The sequence below is a fragment of the Xenia sp. Carnegie-2017 genome, unplaced genomic scaffold (genome assembly GCF_021976095.1).
Source record: "Xenia sp. Carnegie-2017 unplaced genomic scaffold, XeniaSp_v1 HiC_scaffold_1, whole genome shotgun sequence".
NCBI lineage: Eukaryota > Metazoa > Cnidaria > Anthozoa > Malacalcyonacea > Xeniidae > Xenia > Xenia sp. Carnegie-2017.
In genome coordinates this window covers 8174491-8196428 of record NW_025813402.1, presented here as the reverse complement: position 1 = coordinate 8196428, position 21938 = coordinate 8174491, and the positions used below count along the sequence as shown (strand labels likewise).

The window sequence follows — 21938 nt, the reverse complement described above, 5'->3', positions numbered from 1 at the left end:
ACTTATGTGCACAAAAAATTGCCATTATCTTTGGATTTCATAAATATAAAGCACCAATTTTAGTCCTATGTTCTAACTTTGGCTTCAGTTAATAATATTTAGCGTGCATACGTATATAATGAAAGCTTTGAGCGACAACCTTAAAAACAGAAAATATGTGGAAAAAAAAGAACGATTCAGTTGTATATCTTTCCATTGAAGGACAAACCTTCCAGCACTCCAACATTTCTATGAATTCCATGATGGGCAACACTCAAAATATGTCTACTATGCAGTGCGAAGGTATGCAGAATCTGCAGCAACCATCAATGACACAAATGATGCAGTATTCTCCAGTTCAAGAGTTTTCTCCATTGAAGACACGGCAAATGCGAACAAACTTAAGCACCCCAATCACACAGTCAAAGACTGATCATCAAGGTAAAGTGTATTTACTGAATGAATTGACTGATGGATGGCATAGTTATCAGAAAATTTAGTTGTTGTATTCACTTTTTTGTTGAAGTGAGGTTGGTTGCACGAAGGCCGGATAATGCTATCCACCCGATAGCAATATATTTGAACGCTTCAAAAGTCTCTGAAAAGGGAAAATATTGACGTTTTGAATTGGGCAATGAATGGAACACAATATTGGTTCTAGAATTACAAAGTTTCAAAATCATAGAGAAAATACACCCACTTTTCTCACAAGTTTGAAAAAATGCGATAACGCCATCCAATCTTTCTGCAACCGGCTGCTGATAATTAATTATTAATTAACTCACTTTATGTGAAGGACGTACCACAAAAATCTATGAGATACTTTCAAAGATGAATTTTTTAGACATTTCAAAATTTTTTGGCGCCTGTGGTAATACATAAAGAGATTGGAGGAAGTTAAATTGCGATATGATATTACAATGTCGCTCAGTTAAACATACGTATATTGAATGCTATCTCTATTATTTCCATTTATCTAAAACTATTTGGTTAGTGTTCTTTGCTTAAAACAATTCTTTTAAGAACTATTAACTTATTACTTTTGCCATTCACCATGGTATTTGCGATCTTTAAAACGATTTTCATATATTGAATGCTATCTCTATTCTTTCCAAGCAAACGTAGTAAATTATTCGTCCTGGAGTTACGAAAGAAGGCAAAGAACGATGTTTGTGAGACAACGTTGCTACATATTTAAATGTATAGTGGCACTGACTTCGTTGTTTCTGGGCATGTTTAGGTCTACATCACACTATAAGCAGTCCGGCGTCCCATCCAGATATTTTGCCCTTGAAACCCAAAGGAATAAACTGTAATAGGCAAACTGTGCAAGGTACTGTATTGTACACATGTTAAATTTCTTTTTTTAACGAACGGTATTCTCAAAATTACGCAAGTCAAAATCAAGTAGTTTGGTATTTTACATAACATTTCTACGTAAATACCTAACGTCATTGTATAAAACATATTATTTTGAGTAAGACCCAGTAAGTTACAACTCAATTTTAGGCGGATAAAAGTGTACTCTTGAGTAGTTGCTTTTGAATGTCCTTTATGTTGACTGTTCTTGTGAGTAATATTTATAAGAAGCGAGCATCAAAGGAATAGTCAGAAAGAAGAATGGGTGTTGAGGTTTAAAAATGTGCTGTAGCCCATTTGTTTCGTTTTATTTTTTGTCAATAAAAATTGCAGCACCAAATTCTCTCATGAGAAATTTCGCTTTCAGAAAAGTCGCCGATTGACTGTATTATCGCGGCTCAAGCTTCCCCACAGACAAATTCCAACAATATTCAAGAATTTAAAGATGGAAGTCATCGGGTGAAAAATCCCAAACCATTTAAAAATGGTTGCTTGAACAATTCAACGAAGAATATCAAAAACTTCAGAAATGCAAATGTTGACGCGTTTAATGACGTTCCCGAGGACATCTTGCTTGCTGATCCCGTTGAAAACACTTTGAAATATTCATCTGGAAAACGTAAAGGATCAGTGAAAGTCATTCTCATGAGCGTCAAGCTTCTACATCAGAGTGTACCAATATGTCCCTCGAACTCAAGGAGGAACAAATCATACCCAAGCTAATTTTGTCGAGAAATACTACCGACTGGAGCAAGTATGAAGTGAGGGAAAGCGTTGTTGGGAATTTAGGAGCAGGCACAAAGAGACGAAGATCTACGGAGAATGATCATAATGATGTTGATAATAGTGGAAAGCGACCAAAAACAACGCAACCATCAAGTGCTGTCAATGATAGTGTACTAATGGTTCCTTCCATACCTATAAAACTTGATCGACGACTTTCGGGAGATAAGAACGGTAAGAAGTGACTTATCGATGATTTATTCAATTGATCGTTCAATGGCGTATTTTATTTTTGTTTATTATTTTTAGACTATCGTCATTCAACGTCGTTTAAGAGGTTTTCCGAGAATTTGGAGGACATGCTCGAATTTGACGAGCAATGTAACATAAGTAGCTCTATTGATGAAGGTATGAGTTCTTTTTTATTTTTCTCTTTTTGTGATTCAATTTTTCGGGAATTAATTCACCTCTGACTTATAAAATAAAGCATGTCTATTAAAAAAGCTGTACGCTTTGCTTGTTTTGTTGCAACACACCACAGCAGAGTAAACAACGTGTGTCAAAACAAATTGGATCCGAGGAGACAGTTTTTTTACGAACTGTTTTTCATTGTATTCACGAAGGTTTTCTTGCAATATAATTTTATATGACTCGTCTGTGTTCATCGCTCATAGCTTATCTTGTAATGGCGATCGGTTTTTATGAGATCCTTGCTTTCCCCTTTTCATTCACAATGAAAAGCATTCGTATTTTCTTCGTTTAGAATCCCAAGATATTGATCAAGAATCCCTGCTCACTAGAACTGCGCTCTGTGAGATGTGTACAGAGACAGCCAAACTGAATTCAATGCATATTCTTCATAAGGTGTGTAAAAATACCCACTCGAACTTAGTGATTGCAGATAAGTGGAATCCGGAAAAGGTCAGTGTAAAAGGATGAGAAGCCGGGGGAAGTTGCGAAGCAGCAATCGTTCATTTAGCAGTCATATTAATTGTGTAGATGCATGCAGCTATTGATTTTTCTATGCTTTATCAGATCGATGAAAAAGATTTGTGCAGATTAATCTTCATCATGAAAAGGCACATTAAAGACGGAAGAAATATACAGTTGTCGTTTAGCCAGGTACTTTTTTACTTGGGATCTGTCGCAATGGACGTGATTCATGTTTTTCATGGCAATCAGAACTGTCATGTCTGTGTACAACTTCAGAACACGAACACTTTTAGAACATGAAATCCAGGCTCATTAGTTTTGTTGTCATGGTTTTTCCAAAAAATACTCTGTATTTATCTTGACCGGTGCTCAAATCTATTTCTTGTGAGTTGAAATGATTACTTTCAGGGAATCCACCTTTCCGACGGTAGACCCACGTGTCTAAAATACGAGATCAAACTACAAAATTCGGACAATCAAATAGTCGGACATTAGTATTGTTTATGTAGAATAGTGGCAATAAAATGGTTAGGAGATGCTTTTGAGTTTTGGGGCATTTGTGAGTATGATTCTAGTTATTCAGAACGATGCATAACAGTAAACATTAACCATTCTGGGTTAGGAAAAAAGATAACGATTGAAGGAAAGCTTGAATACTGGCATGTTGTCACGGTGATGACTTTTTTATAAGGATTGTTACGGGCCTTTACGGCGTGACCTAGGAGTATCCAGGACGGATTCCAGCTGCATAAAGCGCAAAAAAGCAAGCCATACAATTTTTGAACTGTTATTTTTATTACATGTTGGTTTTGCTGTCTTATAATCATTAATCACTATTCTTATTATTGATGGATGACATCTCCCAAAAACTGGCTTTTCAGATTCATAAACAAGTTATATAAGTAAAAATGGAGTTTTAAATTGTTGCTATAAATTTAAATGTATAAAATTACGATGACGCTAAATGATAACATAAAACATTGTCTTATTATGAATATGTGTTAAGGGTATTCTAAGGCAGTCATGAATATCATGTGGAATCTCGTGATACATCGAATCATAAATATCATAGAAATAACAGTTTAAACAATTCTATGACTTTCAATTTTCTTCGCTCGATGCGGCTAAAATCGAATCTGGATATTCTTCGGTTGGGTGGTTTCTTACAACGAAATGCATACTACATGCATTTACGTAATAAATTGAACGGCTGTCTCTATGCAATCGAAAGAATTCATTTGTATCCGAAAAGTGTTCTGTTAAATCGCAAAATTGCTCGAGAAGAGAAGTTCCTTTCTAGATTGAATCATGAAAATATTGTAAGTTTAAAAGAAATTTACGATCCAAAATGAATCAAAATTTTATAACATAAGGGTTGAAAGCGAGGTTCAGGACGATACAAATTGCTTGGCTTGTTAAATGTTATCTTTGTAAAAAAGTATTATAAACTATTATAAAAGTAGATAATCCCTTTTTTTCATGAAACCCATGGATGCTTTTGTTTATAATGAGAGAATTAAATTGTATAACGAGGCTCTCGTTCATCACTAGCGAGTTATGAGAAAGTTACATTGTAAAAGGTAACATATAAAAAACGTATAAACATGTTTAGAGTTGCTTTAAATTATAAGTCAAAGAGGCAGAAGTTTTTTGAACCTTTGTAGCATCCTTGTATGTTCTAGCTTTTTTTATGAGATAAACAAAAAGATAAAATTCAAAAGCAAAAAACCCCGTTTTTGGGCCATGCTTCCCGATACCTTGTTAAGCGTAAGAACGCCACATGTTAACGTTTCGGTAGGAGATTTCGGCCCCTCCACGCTATCCTACTTGGGAGATGCAATAGCAAGCTTCCGCCCATCAGACTCCGAGATCACCTGCGATAGGCTTTGCTCGGGGTACGCAGGGAGGGTGCGGTCGCCACCGAAGTGTGGGCCCCTAAGCCACTGCATACTATGTCGCACCCAGCTTCCATTGCTAGTTGACATCTACTACATCTAATATTGGCTTTATATATATATACAAAAATTCAAAGGCTTACGAATGTTGTGGTATTATTAAAGTTACTACTGCGCATGCTCAGATTATTTCTTTGATAATTTGCGACTAAGTGAGCTAATTGCCACAAATGTAGTGCAAGTACATATAGTTAGTCGTTGCCATGACTATAAACAATTAGTCGAGTGGCATGCGACTAATTTGCGACTAATTTGATAATTTGCGACTAAGTGAGCTAATTGCCACAAATGTAGTGCAAGTACATATAGTTAGTCGTTGCCATGACTATAAACAATTAGTCGAGTGCTCGAGCGCATGCGCAGATGATTTATCTATTAAATTGTTACTAAACATGCTATTTACTTCAAAATCGATGCAATTGGTCGTTGCCATGACCATGAACTTGTGCAGCTAATCAATTCGACTGCGCATGCTCAAGCAGACTGCTCTTTGCCTCTTAAGCTTGTTCTGACAAATTCATATCAAACTTATCAACACTTTGTTAAGGCACTCGTAATATCCGCGACAACGTTAGAAATGTTTTTATTTTTCTCTATGACTTTGTGTCTGCATATTGCATGTCAAATCCAAGCTTTCCTTTGATTTGACGGAAAATGGTTTTTATCCACTGTTGCACCTTCTGCCTTTATAATAAGTCGTTCGGTATTTTTAAAATAAGATTTACAAATAACCCAAAAGCATCTTCTTTCTATTTTATTGCCACTATTCTACATCAACAATACTATGTCCGACCATTTGATTGTCCGAAATTTTGTGATTTGATCTTGTATTTTTGACACGTGTGTTTACCGTCGGAAAGGTGAATTGTTTTAAGCATTTATCCGATCTTTGTGTTTCTTGATGATATGGCAGACACCAAATATCTTCTGTTTCGTTTTTGATTTTTTTCAAAGTCTTTGCATGATTCCACTGGTCTATTATCTTCATTCATTTGTCTCGTTATCTCCGTTCATTCGACTAACTTCTAACTCCATTCATTTCACTAACTTCTATTTTCATTCATTTTACTAGCTTCTATTTTCATTCATTTTACTAGTTGTCTCCGTTCCTTTTCACAACTCTTTATCTACAGTCAATTGACTTGTTATCTCCGCTCATTTGACTAAATTCTATCTCCATTCATTTCACTATTTATCTCCATTCATTTCACTAGTTATCTCCGTTCCTTTTCACAACTCTTTATTTTCATTAATTTCCCCACTTATTCCGTTCATTTAACTAACTTCCATCTCCATTCATTTCACTAGTTATCTCCTTTTCTTTTCACAACTCTGTATTTCCATTAATTTCCCCACTTATTTCCGTTCATTTAACTAACTTCCATCTCCATTCATTTCACTAGTTATCTCCTTTTCTTTTCACAACTCTTTATTTCCATTAATTTCCCCACTTATTTCCGTTCATTTAACTAACTTCCATCTCCATTCATTTCACTCGTTATCTCCGTTTATTAGACTAACTTCTATCCCCGTTTATTTCACTATTTATCTTCATTTATATCAAGTATATTTATATCATTTATATTAAGTATTATCGCTATCTCACTTTGTTGTCAGGCATTTCGCAAGATTGTTGTCAACTCAAATGTGACTCTCTTTTTTTCAGAATGATGACGAAGATCAAAGAATGCTAAAGGAATTTAACATGGAGCGCATCCTTCGGTCATTCGACGCAACATTGCTGGTACTTCACGTGTTGACCGCACCGTGCATGCCCAAGAAAGTTTACATGGAAGAAATAATAGAAGTCATGGTTGGCCTGATCCAACATAATCTGAAACACAATATTTATCCAGCTTATGATCCACTATATAAAGTCGAACTGGATTCAAAAGGTTGATACTCATTTTAAAAGATTTTACTACCGCATTGAAGCTTTAATTGTACAAAAGCTATGTATAACTAAACTACTGTTTGTTTGTGATCAAACACAAACAAACTTAACCATTAATTTGGTCGATTTTTTAATCGATTTTAGTTTATAAAAACCATCCACTGTACTTTAAAACATTTCTGCGTATTGAAGAGAACTTTATTAAAAAAATACGAACGTTTAACATTAGCAAACGCCTTCTTTCTTAAGTCATAAAACGTTCTTTGGTTCATACGTATTTTATTGTTTCTTCACTTCAGAGTCTATTTTGATGTCAACGAAAGCAAAACGTGCAAAGTACGCTAATAAAGGCAAGGTATTTGTGGAGCTTTACAACAAGATTTGTACTGCTGTCTCACTACTCGCTGATCTTCTTGACATCGAAAGACTTACTGATACCATAGTATTAAAGGTACGTCATATGCTCATCTGTGATGAATCAAAATGCGTCAATGGCCAAATGTTTTCATATGTAATATCCCTTAGTCATCATGTAGTACACACCTTTTTCACTGAAATCAAATGAAGAGAAGAATCTTGAAAAAGTTTTAATAGCTGCTCGTTACTTGCTCATGCTTTGTAAACAAAATGTATGAAAGATGTCATTTTACGTAGCTAGATCAGTTGATATGCTTTCGATAAATGCTTTACTTGCAGAATTCAGCTTCCTTTACACAACTGATCCCCGTTAATTTTCACAGTGCTTCATTTTATACTGCTCTCACGTGAAATATGACACAATCGTGTCCCAAATTTTAGTTTCAAATTCATAATTTTGCCAACAGAAAAAATAGCAATTTCATTTTATTTCTTTCGCTGTTTGGCTATTTCTGTAAATTTTCGACTATTAATACTAAATGACCTTTTTACAGACCGTTGACGTGTGGATTAAAATTGTAGAAACCCTTTAATGAAACAGGATTAAGGGAAGACGTAGCTAACCTAATCCTGACCCTAATCCTATAGTCTACCTAAATTCCAATCTATAACCAAAGCCTTTTTGTGGTGTTGTCATGCTCTACATTTTTATAGATATCAAGCGTAGGTACTACTGCATTCTTTGTAGAAAACGTCAGCGAATTACAGCATTGTGCTCTAAAACTCGTCCGAACGGTGAGTTGTTTTTATAGTGTTTTGAGCGTCTAAGATACGTAGTATGTAATTGCGTCATGGTTCGTGATGGTGTCGAGTATATTGTATTATTTTATATTTATGATTTCTACCCCTCAGACTTTCCGCAAATATTTGAAGCATCGTGAGCTCATTCTGGAGGACATCTTAGCTTCACTAGCAAGGCTTCCTTCAAGTAAACGAAATTTAAGGAGCTATCGGTAAGAGATTGGAATGGGATGCCAAAAAGGAATGGAAAGACAGTGACTAATTGCTTCAGAATAAACATTTAATGATTAAAAATGCTCAGAGAATTGTAGCAGTAGATTAGGTCTTTGCAAACCAACGCAACAGTATGTGTAGCTGTAGTCACAAAATCAAATTTTGATAATTTGTCGTGATTTTTAAATCATTGGGCATATTACCATTGACGAATGAATAACCCATTTCGCGTAAAAACCATAGTAGTTTGAATAAGTAGTGAGCAAATACATACGTAACTTTGATAAGGGAACTAGGAAAAAAAAGAAATCAGAAAAATCAATCAATCGCTCCTGCGAATGTATTTTGCCTTTGCCATCCGAAAGATATTGCTTAGTATGGCAATATGTGAGATAATAGCAATATCAGTGATGTATTTCAAAATCTTTGTGTTAAATTTATAGAATCCATGGGGATGAGTACATTCAAATGCTATCTGCTCTAGTTCTTCAACTCATTCAGTGTTCAGTGAAAATTGAGAAGAAATCGTCATTGAATGATACCTTTTCAGATAATGAAACACTCAATGTAATGTATACTTATTTCTTTTTGATGTAATAGAGATAGTGGCTGCCTTATTTTGGATTCAAGTGTTTACAATGTTTGTGCCAGACCTGTACTTTATTGCTTGAATCCAGTTGACACATTTTCAAAATCATAATGCGTTTTAAAGTGCTGTAGAACATGTATGTATGTATATTGTGGGTACCCATGTAGATGTTGTATATTTTGTGCTATTGACTTACGTTGAGGAGAGAAAGTTTACATGGTAACGAAATCATACGAAACTGTTTTCCGGAATTACTTTTTGCTAGAATTTTAAGACTTTAGTCTCATTTTAGTCTTTATTCACGACCAACATTAATCGACAACAGCACACTATTTTGCAAGTTTTGCAAGTTGAATTTATTGCCTCCACTTTTAATGAAGATGTGTCATCTGAGACAAATTTTATCGATTGGGTTTTTCAATTGTTCTATTTCAGCACTTGTTTAATTTTGATGACAAAAAGTCATTCTTTTGTCACTGTCAGCTGCTTTTTATAATTTGTCATCTTTGAAAGTAGCACTTTTGACATTGTAGATGGATAGAGAACTTGAAATCATTGGTTCGTATGAAAACTCTCTACGTGCAGCCCAAAACTTTCTTTCCATGTTTTTAAACAAGTGAGTGCACAAGGAGAGATTAACCTAACTGCGTATCTTTTATATTGTATGTTTTGTAACAGCATTTTTCAACTCCAGTGTTGCATTTCATTTTCTTAGGTGCAACACTGCAGGAAAGGACGAGGAAGATTATCGACCTCTTTTCGAGAATTTCTTGCAAGACCTGCTGGTGACCTTGAACAAGAATGATTGGCCAGCATCAGAAGCTTTGTTAACTCTATTGGGAAGATTATTGGTTCGTAAAACGACCATACATGGTCATTTTCAAATAGAATAGCAACATGTTTTATGACGTCACTGTCCATTAACTCATGCCCCTAGTTAATCAAGAATATTGTTCTTGTTTAATAGATAGTGACCTTTACTAATCGCTCGTGTGAAATGGGACTGCGTGTGGCGTCGATAGACTATCTCGGACTGGTTGCTACACATCTTCGACGAAAAGCGATGTTAGACAAAGAACAGGAACAAGAAGATCTATTGGCTATCATGTCAGAGGTCTGTACACTTCTTTTGTATGCATGTGTATGATATATATCTCTCACTGTTGCCTTTTTTATGTAAAAATGGAAACATGCAGTATAGTGAGCAGGGGCAAAAATTCAATGGATGACAAATATGTAGCGTAAACTTTACATGGAATGTTCCAAAATGCATGTTTTATTCTTTATCTACTTTGAGCGATACAAATCGATGAACAATTACAATATCATCCAGAAGCACAATTTTGAGACTTGTTTGATTTTCTACGGTCTTTCGTCTAATTGAAAACCGTAGAAGCCTCATTATATCATAACGTTTTTTTATAAGGTTTTATCCCCTTAACTTTCTGCTTTTTCTTAAGAGCATGCGCTTTTTATATTGTATGTTGAAATTTGTGAATGTTGCCATATTGGAAATAGAAGCTAGCTGTAAGATATGGCAATTCGCGAGCCTTAAGTATTACGATTATCATTTGAATTGATAATAGAATGATGCACAGTATAGCTAATTCTTGGTTGCCACAGAATTTCTAACTGTGCGCAGGTTGAGTGCCGTTGCGACCTACTTCTGGATAAATCAAAATCAATTGGGAATTACTGGAGAAATTCAATAAATGTTTGACACATTTTGTTGTTGGTTCAAATTAAGAGTCAAAAGGCCGTATTTTTTTGAAACTTTGCACTATCCTCAGCTCTCGAGTTTCAAAACTGTGGTGTACTTCTTAACGTTAATCGGAGTATTTCTTAAGAGTTGCGTAATCAGAAAGCAAAAAAACATTTAGTTCCTGTTGTGAATTGTCTTTCTCATCTGTTGGCAATGCTAGGCATCTAGTTCTAACTATTTTCTCTTTAAATATCGCCGATGCCCCTCCCCCACACACACACCCGCACATGCCTGCGCGATACTAGTTGCAGGCTGTCTTTAGCTACTGTCCATATACGTATTACAGATTGGTGGTGACGAATTAAGAGATGAAGAAAAAATCAGGCAATTGGTATGAAATCAATCGTTGTCAGTTTTATTGCTGCTTACACATGTAAATGATGTAAATGGTTGTTAATTAGTTACTATGATGTGCACATACGTATAGCCTATGTAGGTTATGATTTACAATGATGGGCCCTGCTGCTCAAAGGCCAAATAGCGCTGTCCATTAGATAGCAAACTTTTTCGAACGTTTAAAAAATCTCTTAAAAGGGCAAAATATACGATTTGAACTGAGCAATCACAGAAATAAAATAGTGCTTCCACAATTACAAAGCTTCATTATCGTAAGGAAAATATAACCACCTTTTTCTTACGTTTGAAAATTTCACTATCCAATGGATAGCGCTTACATGCTTCGTGCAACCGGCTTATGGTCTTTAATTGTAAAGGAGGTTGTTGACTGTTTTTTTGTAGGATGAAGAAGATCTTGAAATGGAGAAAACGTTACGGAAATATCTATTGAAATATTTTCACGTTAAAGGGAAGAATGATTCTGCATTATCCGTAAGTTACGCCAATCTGATAGCATTGACGTATATGTGGCACAAAATTTAGGATTGTATTCAATCCTACCTATTTTCTCCCTTGTCGCCTCATAAAATCAGCTTTTTAATTTTAGTCATGCGATAGCATATATTTTAATAAGGATTTTCTGTAGTTCTAAGACCGTAAAACTTTTGTTAATTTCCTTCATTGATACCGGAAAGAATTTTAGAACAGAACAAAAATGTATGATTTTAAATAGTTGTCAATTTTGTTATTACTGTATAGTACTTGTTAAAGGACAGCAAAAGGGTTAAACCGAGTTCCCTTGACCACAACCGCTCTCTAAAGAATAAGATATAGACATATTAAACAAAAGAAGCCAATTTTATGTGCTTGTAATTGCAAATTTTTTTCTGTTTATAAAGTTTGCAAGACAGTTCTATTTATGTCAATGGATCCGAGATAATCAAGCTGAGCTGGAGAGAGCGTACAAGGCGACCGTTCCTAACGGGAGCGAAAGTGATTTACAGCAAACTGGGGATGGGGGTGGCGGTGTGTCAGCGCTAGAAATGAAGAAGTCGTTCCTATTATCTCTCATTGATGAGGACTGGTCTCAGCTGAGGTATGTGTGATTACTTTTGCTCTCTTTAGGAATGTTGTTCTTTGGCAATTTTGTGAAGTTGAATATTTCTGTAGGTGTCATTTGTTCACCGTCGATAATGTTAACTTTGTGGCGATCTGATGTCCCTTGTTTACTGGGAGAAAGTAGTATTTATGCATTGTAGTTTGCATAGTTTTTGACCATGTACTAGGTTAAAAATGGATTTAATAAGGGGGGGGGCGCACACCTGCCTTGGCTGGAGAGGTGCTAATATCCTTACGAAACATTAGTACACACACCTAGTAAAGCGAAAGTATTCTGAGTTTTGTTTGATGGAGCACACTTTCAATGGTATCAGAGTAACAGAATTCAACATGACAAAGTAGCCATTGAAATCTAATTCAAACTAGCAAGGGAAAGGGCTGCAAAAACATCCTGGATCAATTCCTGTACAAAGATTTACTCCTACTACAAACACCCATCCGTAACCTTCGACGAGCAAACTCAATGACAGGGAAAAATATTTCATTGCAGGGTTCCAAATGGTTTCTTGGATTATAATCGTGCAAATTTGGTTGCTAAACATCTTTCATCGAAACGAATCTTTCTCAAGAGTTTTGATATTTATCTCCAACAGGTATAAACCATGTGTCCAATAACTACAAGATTCCTGTTAGATGCATTTAGCATGTTAGATTGAAATATTTGTTTATGTATGGTCTGAGATTGACAGTTCAACGTAACCAAAGAAATTTCATCGTGTATAATAGTACCGTGTGTGCCAGAAATTGTATTTACCTTCTGTTCTAGACCTTTATATTTCCATACTTTCTCATTAGATCTTGAGAGTCCTCAATGAAACAGTGGTTGCAATAAGAACGAAAGCTATGAAAGCATTGTCCTCGATTATTTCTGTTGATCCTGGTATTTTGGCGAGGGTGAGTTTTTGGGCATATCTGTATCAAAATCCTTAAGAAAAATGTTGCTCGGCAAAACTGAACTTTACAGTGCACGAGTTTTTTGTAAAATTCCAGTCTACTTGTTCATGCAGGAGGATATACAAAATGGAGTTCAAGGACGATTTATGGATCAATCTACGAGTGTACGGGAAGCTGCTGTCGAATTGGTTGGCCGTTTTATTTTGAATAAACCAGAGTTGACCCACCAGTATTATGATATGATCATGGAAAGGATTTTGGTGAGGTTCCATACCACGATAATATTACATTGAAATGCCTCAAAGACAGTCTTCAAAATCGTTTTGGTTCATCTTCCTTCATAAGTTTGACAAAGCATTTATTTTCATTTTAGGACACCGGGGTCAGTGTACGGAAAAGAGTGATTAAAATTCTCAAAGACATTTGTATTGCTCAACCTGACTTTCCTAAGATAACTGATATCTGCATGAAAATGATTTGTCGGATAAACGACGCAGATGGAATAAAGGTAAAAAGATTAATGTGCATGTTGTTGTTTTTTTAGCATTTTGAAACCAACCCTTTATGGAGAGAGTGGAAATAAGGGGTGGAGCTAAGCTTATTTGATAGGAGTGTTGCCGATTTTCCGAGGAAGGTGCATCATTGTCTTTGCTAAAGGTGCCTGGGACTCGGGCTGTTGTAGATTTATAGGCTTTAAGAGGAGCAATCCTGCGTAAGGAAAAGGTTAATAACTTTATAAGAATTTCTCCTTAAGTTAAGTAAATTAGGAATCCTAGTTGCATAGCTTTAAAGTACTTCCTTACATAATCAACAAAGCTTCATAAATTATGTACTCAAATATTGCCAACAACGAGTGAAACACGAATACAACAGTAGCTTTCACACATGACAAATAAGGGAAAAGAAAACAAAAGGCAAACGGAGTTTATCAAAGTAAGAGGTTACTTCGCGTTTAGTAATTTATTTCGATTTTAATGTTTCTATAATGTTTATAACGCGCATGGAAGAAACTCAATTGAAAATCTTGCACTCCCAGATAATTCACCCCTGTTGGAAATATAACATTTGCAATTATTGTACCAAACTGTTATTATTTCCTAATAGTGTCGGGCAAACAAAACACACTGTTAATCTGTCATACTCGATACGTGTTAAATATTTCATGGTTTATTTTATTTGCAGGAACTTGTGACGAAAGTATTTCAGCAAATGTGGTTTGTTCCTGTTGAAAAAAGCAAGATGCATCAGGACGATGACCTTTTAAAACGCGCGACCAACATTGCTGACTTAGTATGTAGAATGACGTAGTAATATAAAAGTTTGCTTATCATTATGTTCAGCATTTAATATGCATACATACAAAAACTTTTAACGCATTCAACTGACCCTGCCCAAAGAGACATCCGTATGAATTGGTTTCAACCTGATCTTGTATATGTGGGTGTGGTTCAATTCCCAAGAAGAGGGCTCTCTAGGGATATGTACTCAATCTTCCACAAACCAAGGAATGTTTGATTTGTTACCGTCCGCTGCCACAATTTTACGATATGTGTTTTTGTAAATTTGCTTCGTAAGCAGCGGTTGGCTTTGTTTCATTCGTATGTCATTTTTGAATCTGTCTTTCTCCCAAAAAAAAATTATTCGTGCCATCACTGCCTTGTACGTATGAAGGAACTTCCTAATCCTAAATGTTGTTTTTGTTACAGGTGACAGCTTTTGGTGAATCTGGTGGTGAGTGGCTGCAACAACTATTGGAAAATGTAAGCAACACATGTCGTCCTAAATATAAGGAAATGATCTCTTAATTTTGTCCCAGAGTTAACTGTTTCTACAACTTGTGCTTGATTTAGCTTATAAAGAATGATGAAGAGTCTGACGAACTTTCTTCCGCTTCGAAGCAAGTACTCGAAGCTTGTTCACAAATTGTTGATTGTTTGGTGGATAGGCTCTTAACGATCGAAAAAAATGTTGTTGGTAAGTTGTTGATGTTGCATATGTACCCCTGTTGTATATCGTAGGGAATCAGAGATCTGTAAAACGCATGTGCCTATGGCAAGCGACAGACATATGGATGGACATTTTCCTGGGGATCTTTACCCGACGTTCTTGCCCTTGAAGTCTTTTTCCAGCGGTCTTTTCCTGGGGTTCTTTTTTGAGGTCTTTTCTCGGAGATCTCTAGTGGTGGGCTTTTATAGCCGACTTAAATAGTGAACGTTTACGGAGAGATTTTAGAAGAGGGTTTTAAAAATGGACTTTGGACTCCCGAAAGTGTTTTTCCAAAGTGGTTTTACCTAGGATCTTTTTGGTGGTCCCACACATTAATCCTCAAGTATTGTCTCGTTTCTAACCATAGGAAAATCCTTTTTTTGATTTATTTAAGAACCTTGTGGAAATTGAGATATTGGCGTTGTGCACCAAAGCATGATCTAAGTCTAGCATATGACAGGACAATGATGCTTGCTCAAAAGCCTTAATTGTTCAAAGCCATTTTTTGCTCCGGGAGAAACACGAGCACGTGTTAAGTCCTGATCAGTTTTGGTTAGTTTGTCTAGGTAGTGCTAGTTTGTGTAAACATTCAGAGGTTAAATATCCTTTTCTTTAATGCACGTATTTTAAAAGCCTTGTGGTAGAGTAAAGGCAGCTATTTGCCAATATGTATCTCGATTTTGCTTCAATCTGTAGAGAAATCTGAAGGAAAAGCATCAAATAGTTATCGCTTGATTGGATGTTTAACAACTCTGTACATGATGAGTAGATTCAAACCATCAATGATGGTTCCACATGCTGCGACACTTCAGCCATACCTGAGCACCAAAGTCAATGTAAGTTGAAGTGAAATTATCACGACAAACAAGAAAAAAATTTCAACTCAGATATAGAAATATGCGCTGAATGCTTCGTAGAGACAAGACAAATTTCGCCAATAGGTGTATGTAGTACATTGTGTGTGGTGTAAACATTTATATTCATGTACATTGAGCTCCATTTCCATCAATAAAATCGTTGTGTTATAGTCACAAGGTGATTATCTTATCCTCCATTATATTGCTCGTATTTTGGAACTGGTTTTACCTCTCATTGAACATCCTGGCGAAGCTTTTTTGGCCAGCATTGAAGAGGATCTAATGATGCTTATCATCAAGCAGGGACAAACCGTAAGTATTGAACAGCATCGTTGTGTATGTCTTTACCAAACTATCAGACTCTTGCCGCATGAAGAAGTCTTGGTGTATTTTCGTTCGTAGGTCGTTCAGAGTTGCGTGGCTTGCCTTGCGGCCGTCGTGAACAAAGTCACTCGAAACTATAAATTGGTAAAAGATTGTTTTCAACGATATTTTGGTGAGAGCATACGTAACTACTTCATTTTGTTTCGTTCGGCGCATTTCATACAAGCGCAGCTTTACGGGATATTGACATTTCTTGAATGAGCTATACTTTTTCTTCCCAAAGGATTTTTAATTCGGGTCAAGAAAGAGTTTGTCCAAAATCAGTCGTCAACTGGGCCGAAGTTCAATCGTCCCTTGTTGCTTAGATCTCTGTTCACTTTGGGTCTTCTCTGCAAGCACTTTGATTTCGAGAGTGATGCCAAGGTTGAAAATATAGTACGTGAAAAGTGTAATTTCATATTTGACTGTTTACATGTGGGAATTGTATAATTAATTGCTCGCCGAACAGACTGTTTTTTAGAATAACTTGCTGTTAAAAATATTTTCGAAATATTTATATTTATTTCTCATAAATTTACGAATTTATGAATATTCCTTATTTAGTAGTGCATGCAGTTCACAATTGTGAGGGGTGGGGGGTTTCTTTTGAATCATTTATGAAATAAAAGATGTTTACTGTGTTTGCACAGGCTTATGTCAACCCGGGTGAGCTTTGGGAGACCAGTGCAAGCTTCAACTGCTCGAGAGCTGCTCAATAATGCGAAACAGACAAATTTTAATCAAATGTTTTAGTTTTTCCTCTAAAATGTTTTTATTGTTGATATGGTAATTCTCTTAAACACTCCAAGTGTTAAAAAGGAAAGGTGGACACTTCTTCGTAAATCTCAATATTTCGTTTTTTGTTTTTTTTTTATGAAGCAGGACTCTGTCTATCGTCGAGTATACACCTTGCATATTTTTTATGCCAAAATACCGGATGAAGAGGTGTCACAGAAAGCGATTATGGGTCTCGGTATGAGTTTTGTTCAAGTTCTTGACATATAGTCTTATCAATATCCGTCATACTTCTTATAGATTTAGTTTGGTTAAACTTCATTGGTGCATTGCATTTATCTAGTTGTAAGAATATGTGCATGAAAATATTGAGTTATATCCTTTATTGAACAGATATTAATAATATATTTTTGCAACAACGGTTTCTGTTTACTATACAGATTACGACTCGGTGTTTTCATCTTTTATGAGAGAAAATCTATCTTTTCTAAATTGCAATTTGAGGTTGTGGGAGGTGATTTGATCAACTATGCAATTTCTAACAACATGTTAGATCAATACATATTTTAATATATGGAGTTGACTTGGGTCGGTCAAGGCATTTATATTTATGCAGTGTTAACTTGTATCTACTTGGTCTTTATCGCACAATCTTTTTATTTTCAATACAGGTTTTCTGTCCATTCGATACCCAAAATTACTCCTGGAAGAAGATGCTCGCGGTCTATATGGGAAAATTTTATCGCCAACGTGCGAGTCTACACAATTAAAAAATCAGGTAAAGAATTGCGTTTCGCGTATTGTGTGTCGTGATGATGAAAAAGTATACTTTTTATGTCATAGGTCATGAAAAATATCACGCAACATTTGGTTGAGGAGGAAAAAGTTATGTCTGTTCGTGATTCGTCATGTAAGCTCGAATGATCTTTTGTTATATTCATATATTTTTTTCGTATGTATTTTCACGGCTGTGAGCAGCTCTTCTACAGTATTTAAACCAGTTAGCATTTACATATTTCCGGTCTCATTTCTTCCAGGGAAAAAGAAAGCAAATAAAGAAAATCTGAAGGAACTTGGGGACTCGTATTCAGGGTGCGTAGTATTGTAATGTTTGAAGAAAAGTACTTTTGGTAACACTGTTAACTCCTGAAATTCAAAGGAAAGTATCAGAAAATAGTCGGTTAACTTTTTTTGTAGAACAACAAGCGAGATAATGCAGTTGTACTTGAAACAACTTTTGGAGATGTTTTTCCATCCTCAGCCAACGGTTCGATTTACAGCTTTCTCCGTCGTGGATATGATACTGGGGCGGGGCTTGGTACATCCTGTACAGGTGATGAAATGGTGTCGTTTCGGGAAAACATATAAATTCCTAACGAATCATTCTTCTATTTGTGAATATGATGTAGTGCGTGTCGTATCTCATTGCCATTGGGACTAACAATGACAAAGTAGCACGGACGAAAGCTGCGCATAGATTGGAGGAAATTGATCGTAAATATCCGGGATTCATACAGGTAGGATGATGTAGATGATCACTTTCATATTCGCCCCATCAGTGTACTCTCGGGTTGATTACTGTTATGCTGAATGTTGAATTTTCATCCCATTCTATACATATACGCATAATCTTGCAATATTCATGTAGATGAAAGCACTACCTGGAGTAAAGATGTCTTTTGATTTGCAGAAAATAATCCATAAGGTATATAGTTTTCAGTGACCTGCACTCTCTCCTTCGTTGCTGGCTTTTGCTTTATCAAAGACTCGTGGATTGTTGTGATTGCAATAATGCCGTTTTTAGGATGAACTATTCGTTCGTGGTTTTAAAGAGGAAGGCACAAGTTTGCTAAGTTATCTTTATTTAATCATCCGTTCAAATCGTCAACATCGACGCTCTTTCCTCTTGTCTTTGATTCGAATGGTTGACGACGAGAAGGTTTCCAGTGCTTTTGCTTTTTTTTTTTCATGCGGATATTTCAGCAATAATTTCCTACATATGGTAACAATGACAGTTGCAGCTGCAATAATGAGCTCATTCAGTTTAAATGTCTTTGGACAGAATCAAAATTCATGACAAACCAAATAATTTTTTATCGGTAGTGATTTAGTTTCTTTCTATACTATGATTTCTTTTATAGAAATATGATCTGGATATGCTTCTTTTTGTTGTTGATTCCCTCGCGTATTTCCCGTTCGTGACCTTAGAGGAGCCTTTGTTCATTATACATAACATTGATGCCAGACTTTCGTACACTGGCATGAATGTCATGCAATCATTTCAACAGGTATTGCATGGCTACGTTACGACGACTTCGCCTTCAAATTGTTTTGTGATATCGTTTCATTGTGTGTCAATGACGCGGTTTTGTAGGCTCTTCGTGCGCATGATCAATCTGAAACTCAGAACGAAAGTATGGAAACTGAAGAAAATGCCGATGAAATTTTAGGTATGCTAATTATACGTTTGACTCTGTAACAAGAAGTTAATCTGGGTGGTCTAGTATTTATCTGAAAACAATGGCAGATACTGGGGGCGGGGGCGAGGAAGGCTTAAGCCCCTCAATAATTTTGAAAGATTTAAAATCATTCGTCAAATTCCTCAAATCACACCTACATAAAACAATTGTGATGTTAAATTATAACAGTTTGATAGACTTCTGTACTGTGCACGTACCAGCAGACGAATTAAATCTTCTTGCGTGTGTAAGATTATCTGTACATAGGATTACTTAAATTAAATTTCTGGAGATCGAATTTTAAAAGTATACCTATGGACATGCCCTGGAATCTTCCTAGAAATGTCATGCCTCGAGGACGAGTCCCTCCAATATTTCATAAAGTGTCCGCCACCGTCTAAAGAGTAAAAAAAAACAGCGAAATAAACTAAAGAAGGCTCTCGTAATTTCGGTGAAGCTTTTACAAAGACATCAATTCTGTGACACGCGTATGTGTATATGATTCATTTCATTCACAGTGCGATTGCCAGATGATTTAAAGCAAATAGAGGATTGTTGGAAATCGTGGCAAAAATGCTTATTGTTGATTTATTTACGGCAACATCTGAAGGAGACCTACAACATTCATGACAGGTAGAGATTACATGAAAATTTGTACTAATAACTGCAGTACTCCTTTTTGCATAGGGTATCCTTGCATATTTGATTTTCTCATTTTATTTAATTGTAAAGTATGCTTTTACACTTCTATAAACTTACGCATTCCTTAATTGTTATAATATAGTGTATTTTCAGTTTCATTATTCTCTAAATTTAAAGATAATCTTAGATTTTACTGAATGTCTCGGAGGCTTTTTATGGTGTATGAGTCAAAGAGTTTCTAATGATGGCAAATAATTTTGTCCATAATACATGCGGAGTGCTTTCGGTGACTAGCATTTTAAGGAGATTAGCATATAAAAGTGGCTATTGAGATTTAGCATTAAGACCCTACGTAGTTGTAATTACTTTGGAAAATGTGTTTCTACTCTTACTATTGGTATTCTACTTTATCGATTGCACGCCAGGGTAATATCATTGGCAAACTCATGTGATCTGTTACCCTGCCCATATGTCTTACATCGAATCTTTTTCATTTGCAGCAAATGTAAAAAATACTCACCATCAGAACCAAGTAAAGCGTACGATAAAGGAATAACGAGGAAGCATGGTGTCAAATTTAACCCGGAGCAATCAATTGCTTGTATTGAATCAGGGTGTTCGATGCCTTCCTCCGTAGAGGTGGTGAAACAGTATGTACAGGTCAGTTGTTGTTCTAATATGTTGTTCTAATTTGTAAGCCATCGTTAATAATTTTTACTATTATCACTATTTTACTGTTTTCACTATTAAATATTTTTACACTAAGCACTGTTTTGTTCATCATGGTGACTTTCACTTGGGGAAATATCTGTGATTTCCGTATTTACACCACCCTATACGCAAGGGCGAAACTAGAACGCTAATTGGGGGAGGTAGATATTCATATATTCTGCTCAGCCCTGCTGATTTCTTTTGAAATTAACATCGCAAACAAAGGAAATCAGCAGGGCTGAGCTGAATATATGAATATATACCCCCCCGCAATTAACGTTCAGTTTCGCCCTGCCTATACCTGTATAGGCAATTGATCCTACACCATCTACTTGCATGCATCGCCTCGTGTATATCTGACTGTAATTAAAAAAATAAATTTTGTAGTTCAAGAAAATGATAATGGATTTGGACAAATCAGAAGAAGATAGTGATGACTCGAATGGTCGGGACAGTCCTCTTGGTGAATCAGGTGTCGATAACTGCCAGGTACTTCAAAATATGGTTCCTCGTGTTCCAGATATGCCTACCAAGTGCGAGATGTTTGAAAAAATCTCACAGTTTTCAAAAGCAATGAAAGAAAATAAAAAAGTTTTTTAATGCAATATTTTCTGTGCAGAAATGTCTGTAATCTTCTACATTCACATTCCATATTCTAAAACGAATGCTTTTTTAGGAAAAGAAACTCACAAAAGGGCGCAAAACTCCTTCAAGGAAGACGCCGTCAAACAACAGAAGTAGACCAAAGCCAAAATCAAAGAAGAAACGTAAAAAAATATCCTTTCTTGTTTTGAATATCTTGGAAAAGAAAATATATGTGCAATACAATTTCTTCCTTTTTATTCACTTGCATTTCCTTAACGTAAGTTTTACATAAAATTTGACGGCGATGATGAATGCAACGATGACTTCGCTTCTGAGGATTAGATGATTTTTTTCTGCTCATTCGTTTAACTGTTTCGTTTGTTTAAGTGCGCACCATAAATCATGTTATTCCTTTCCTTTCTAATTCATATTTATCATAAGTATGCATGACAAATTTTGTATAAAGAATCTGTATTTTATTGTAAATACTGTCATAATGTTAATTCTTACTGCTTTAGGATTTTAAATGGCCGTTTTTGAGCATTTTATTTTCATAAGACTCACTCGTAATCTTGTTTCTATCAAGATAAATTCTGTTTTGCCGTTTGATTCAGATTGGCTTCTTTCTTTTAGTATTTAAGTGATGCAGTTAATCCAAAATGAATTTAAATTTTGTAACATATAAG

The 21938-nt window shown here is 35.7% G+C and overlaps 1 protein-coding gene across 2 annotated transcripts; it reads left to right on the top strand.

The window, feature by feature from the left end:
• Nucleotides 1-1745: 1745 nt before the first annotated feature.
• On the top strand, nt 1746-21861 carry LOC124435749 (nipped-B-like protein). Of its 2 annotated transcripts, none has more exons than XM_046985719.1 (41): nt 1746-2295; nt 2371-2469; nt 2825-2925; nt 3097-3183; nt 6616-6844; nt 7143-7294; nt 7915-7995; nt 8113-8213; nt 8658-8781; nt 9337-9419; nt 9519-9654; nt 9771-9917; nt 10852-10896; nt 11304-11393; nt 11801-11997; nt 12511-12613; nt 12816-12914; nt 13028-13174; nt 13288-13422; nt 14097-14204; nt 14621-14674; nt 14765-14888; nt 15597-15736; nt 15929-16069; nt 16160-16253; nt 16365-16516; nt 17003-17093; nt 17527-17633; nt 17699-17765; nt 17893-17947; nt 18053-18188; nt 18265-18372; nt 18504-18560; nt 18660-18794; nt 18997-19143; nt 19230-19305; nt 19833-19947; nt 20457-20616; nt 21055-21156; nt 21344-21442; nt 21541-21861. In XM_046985719.1, the coding sequence occupies exons 1-41, from the start codon at nt 2019-2021 to the stop codon at nt 21592-21594; spliced, it is 4755 nt and encodes a 1584-aa protein (XP_046841675.1). In that variant the 5' UTR covers nt 1746-2018; the 3' UTR covers nt 21595-21861. The 2 variants fall into 2 exon arrangements, with proteins under 2 accessions (XP_046841675.1, XP_046841670.1); XM_046985714.1 differs by having other exon boundaries at nt 17000-17093.
• Nucleotides 21862-21938: the final 77 nt, after the last annotated feature.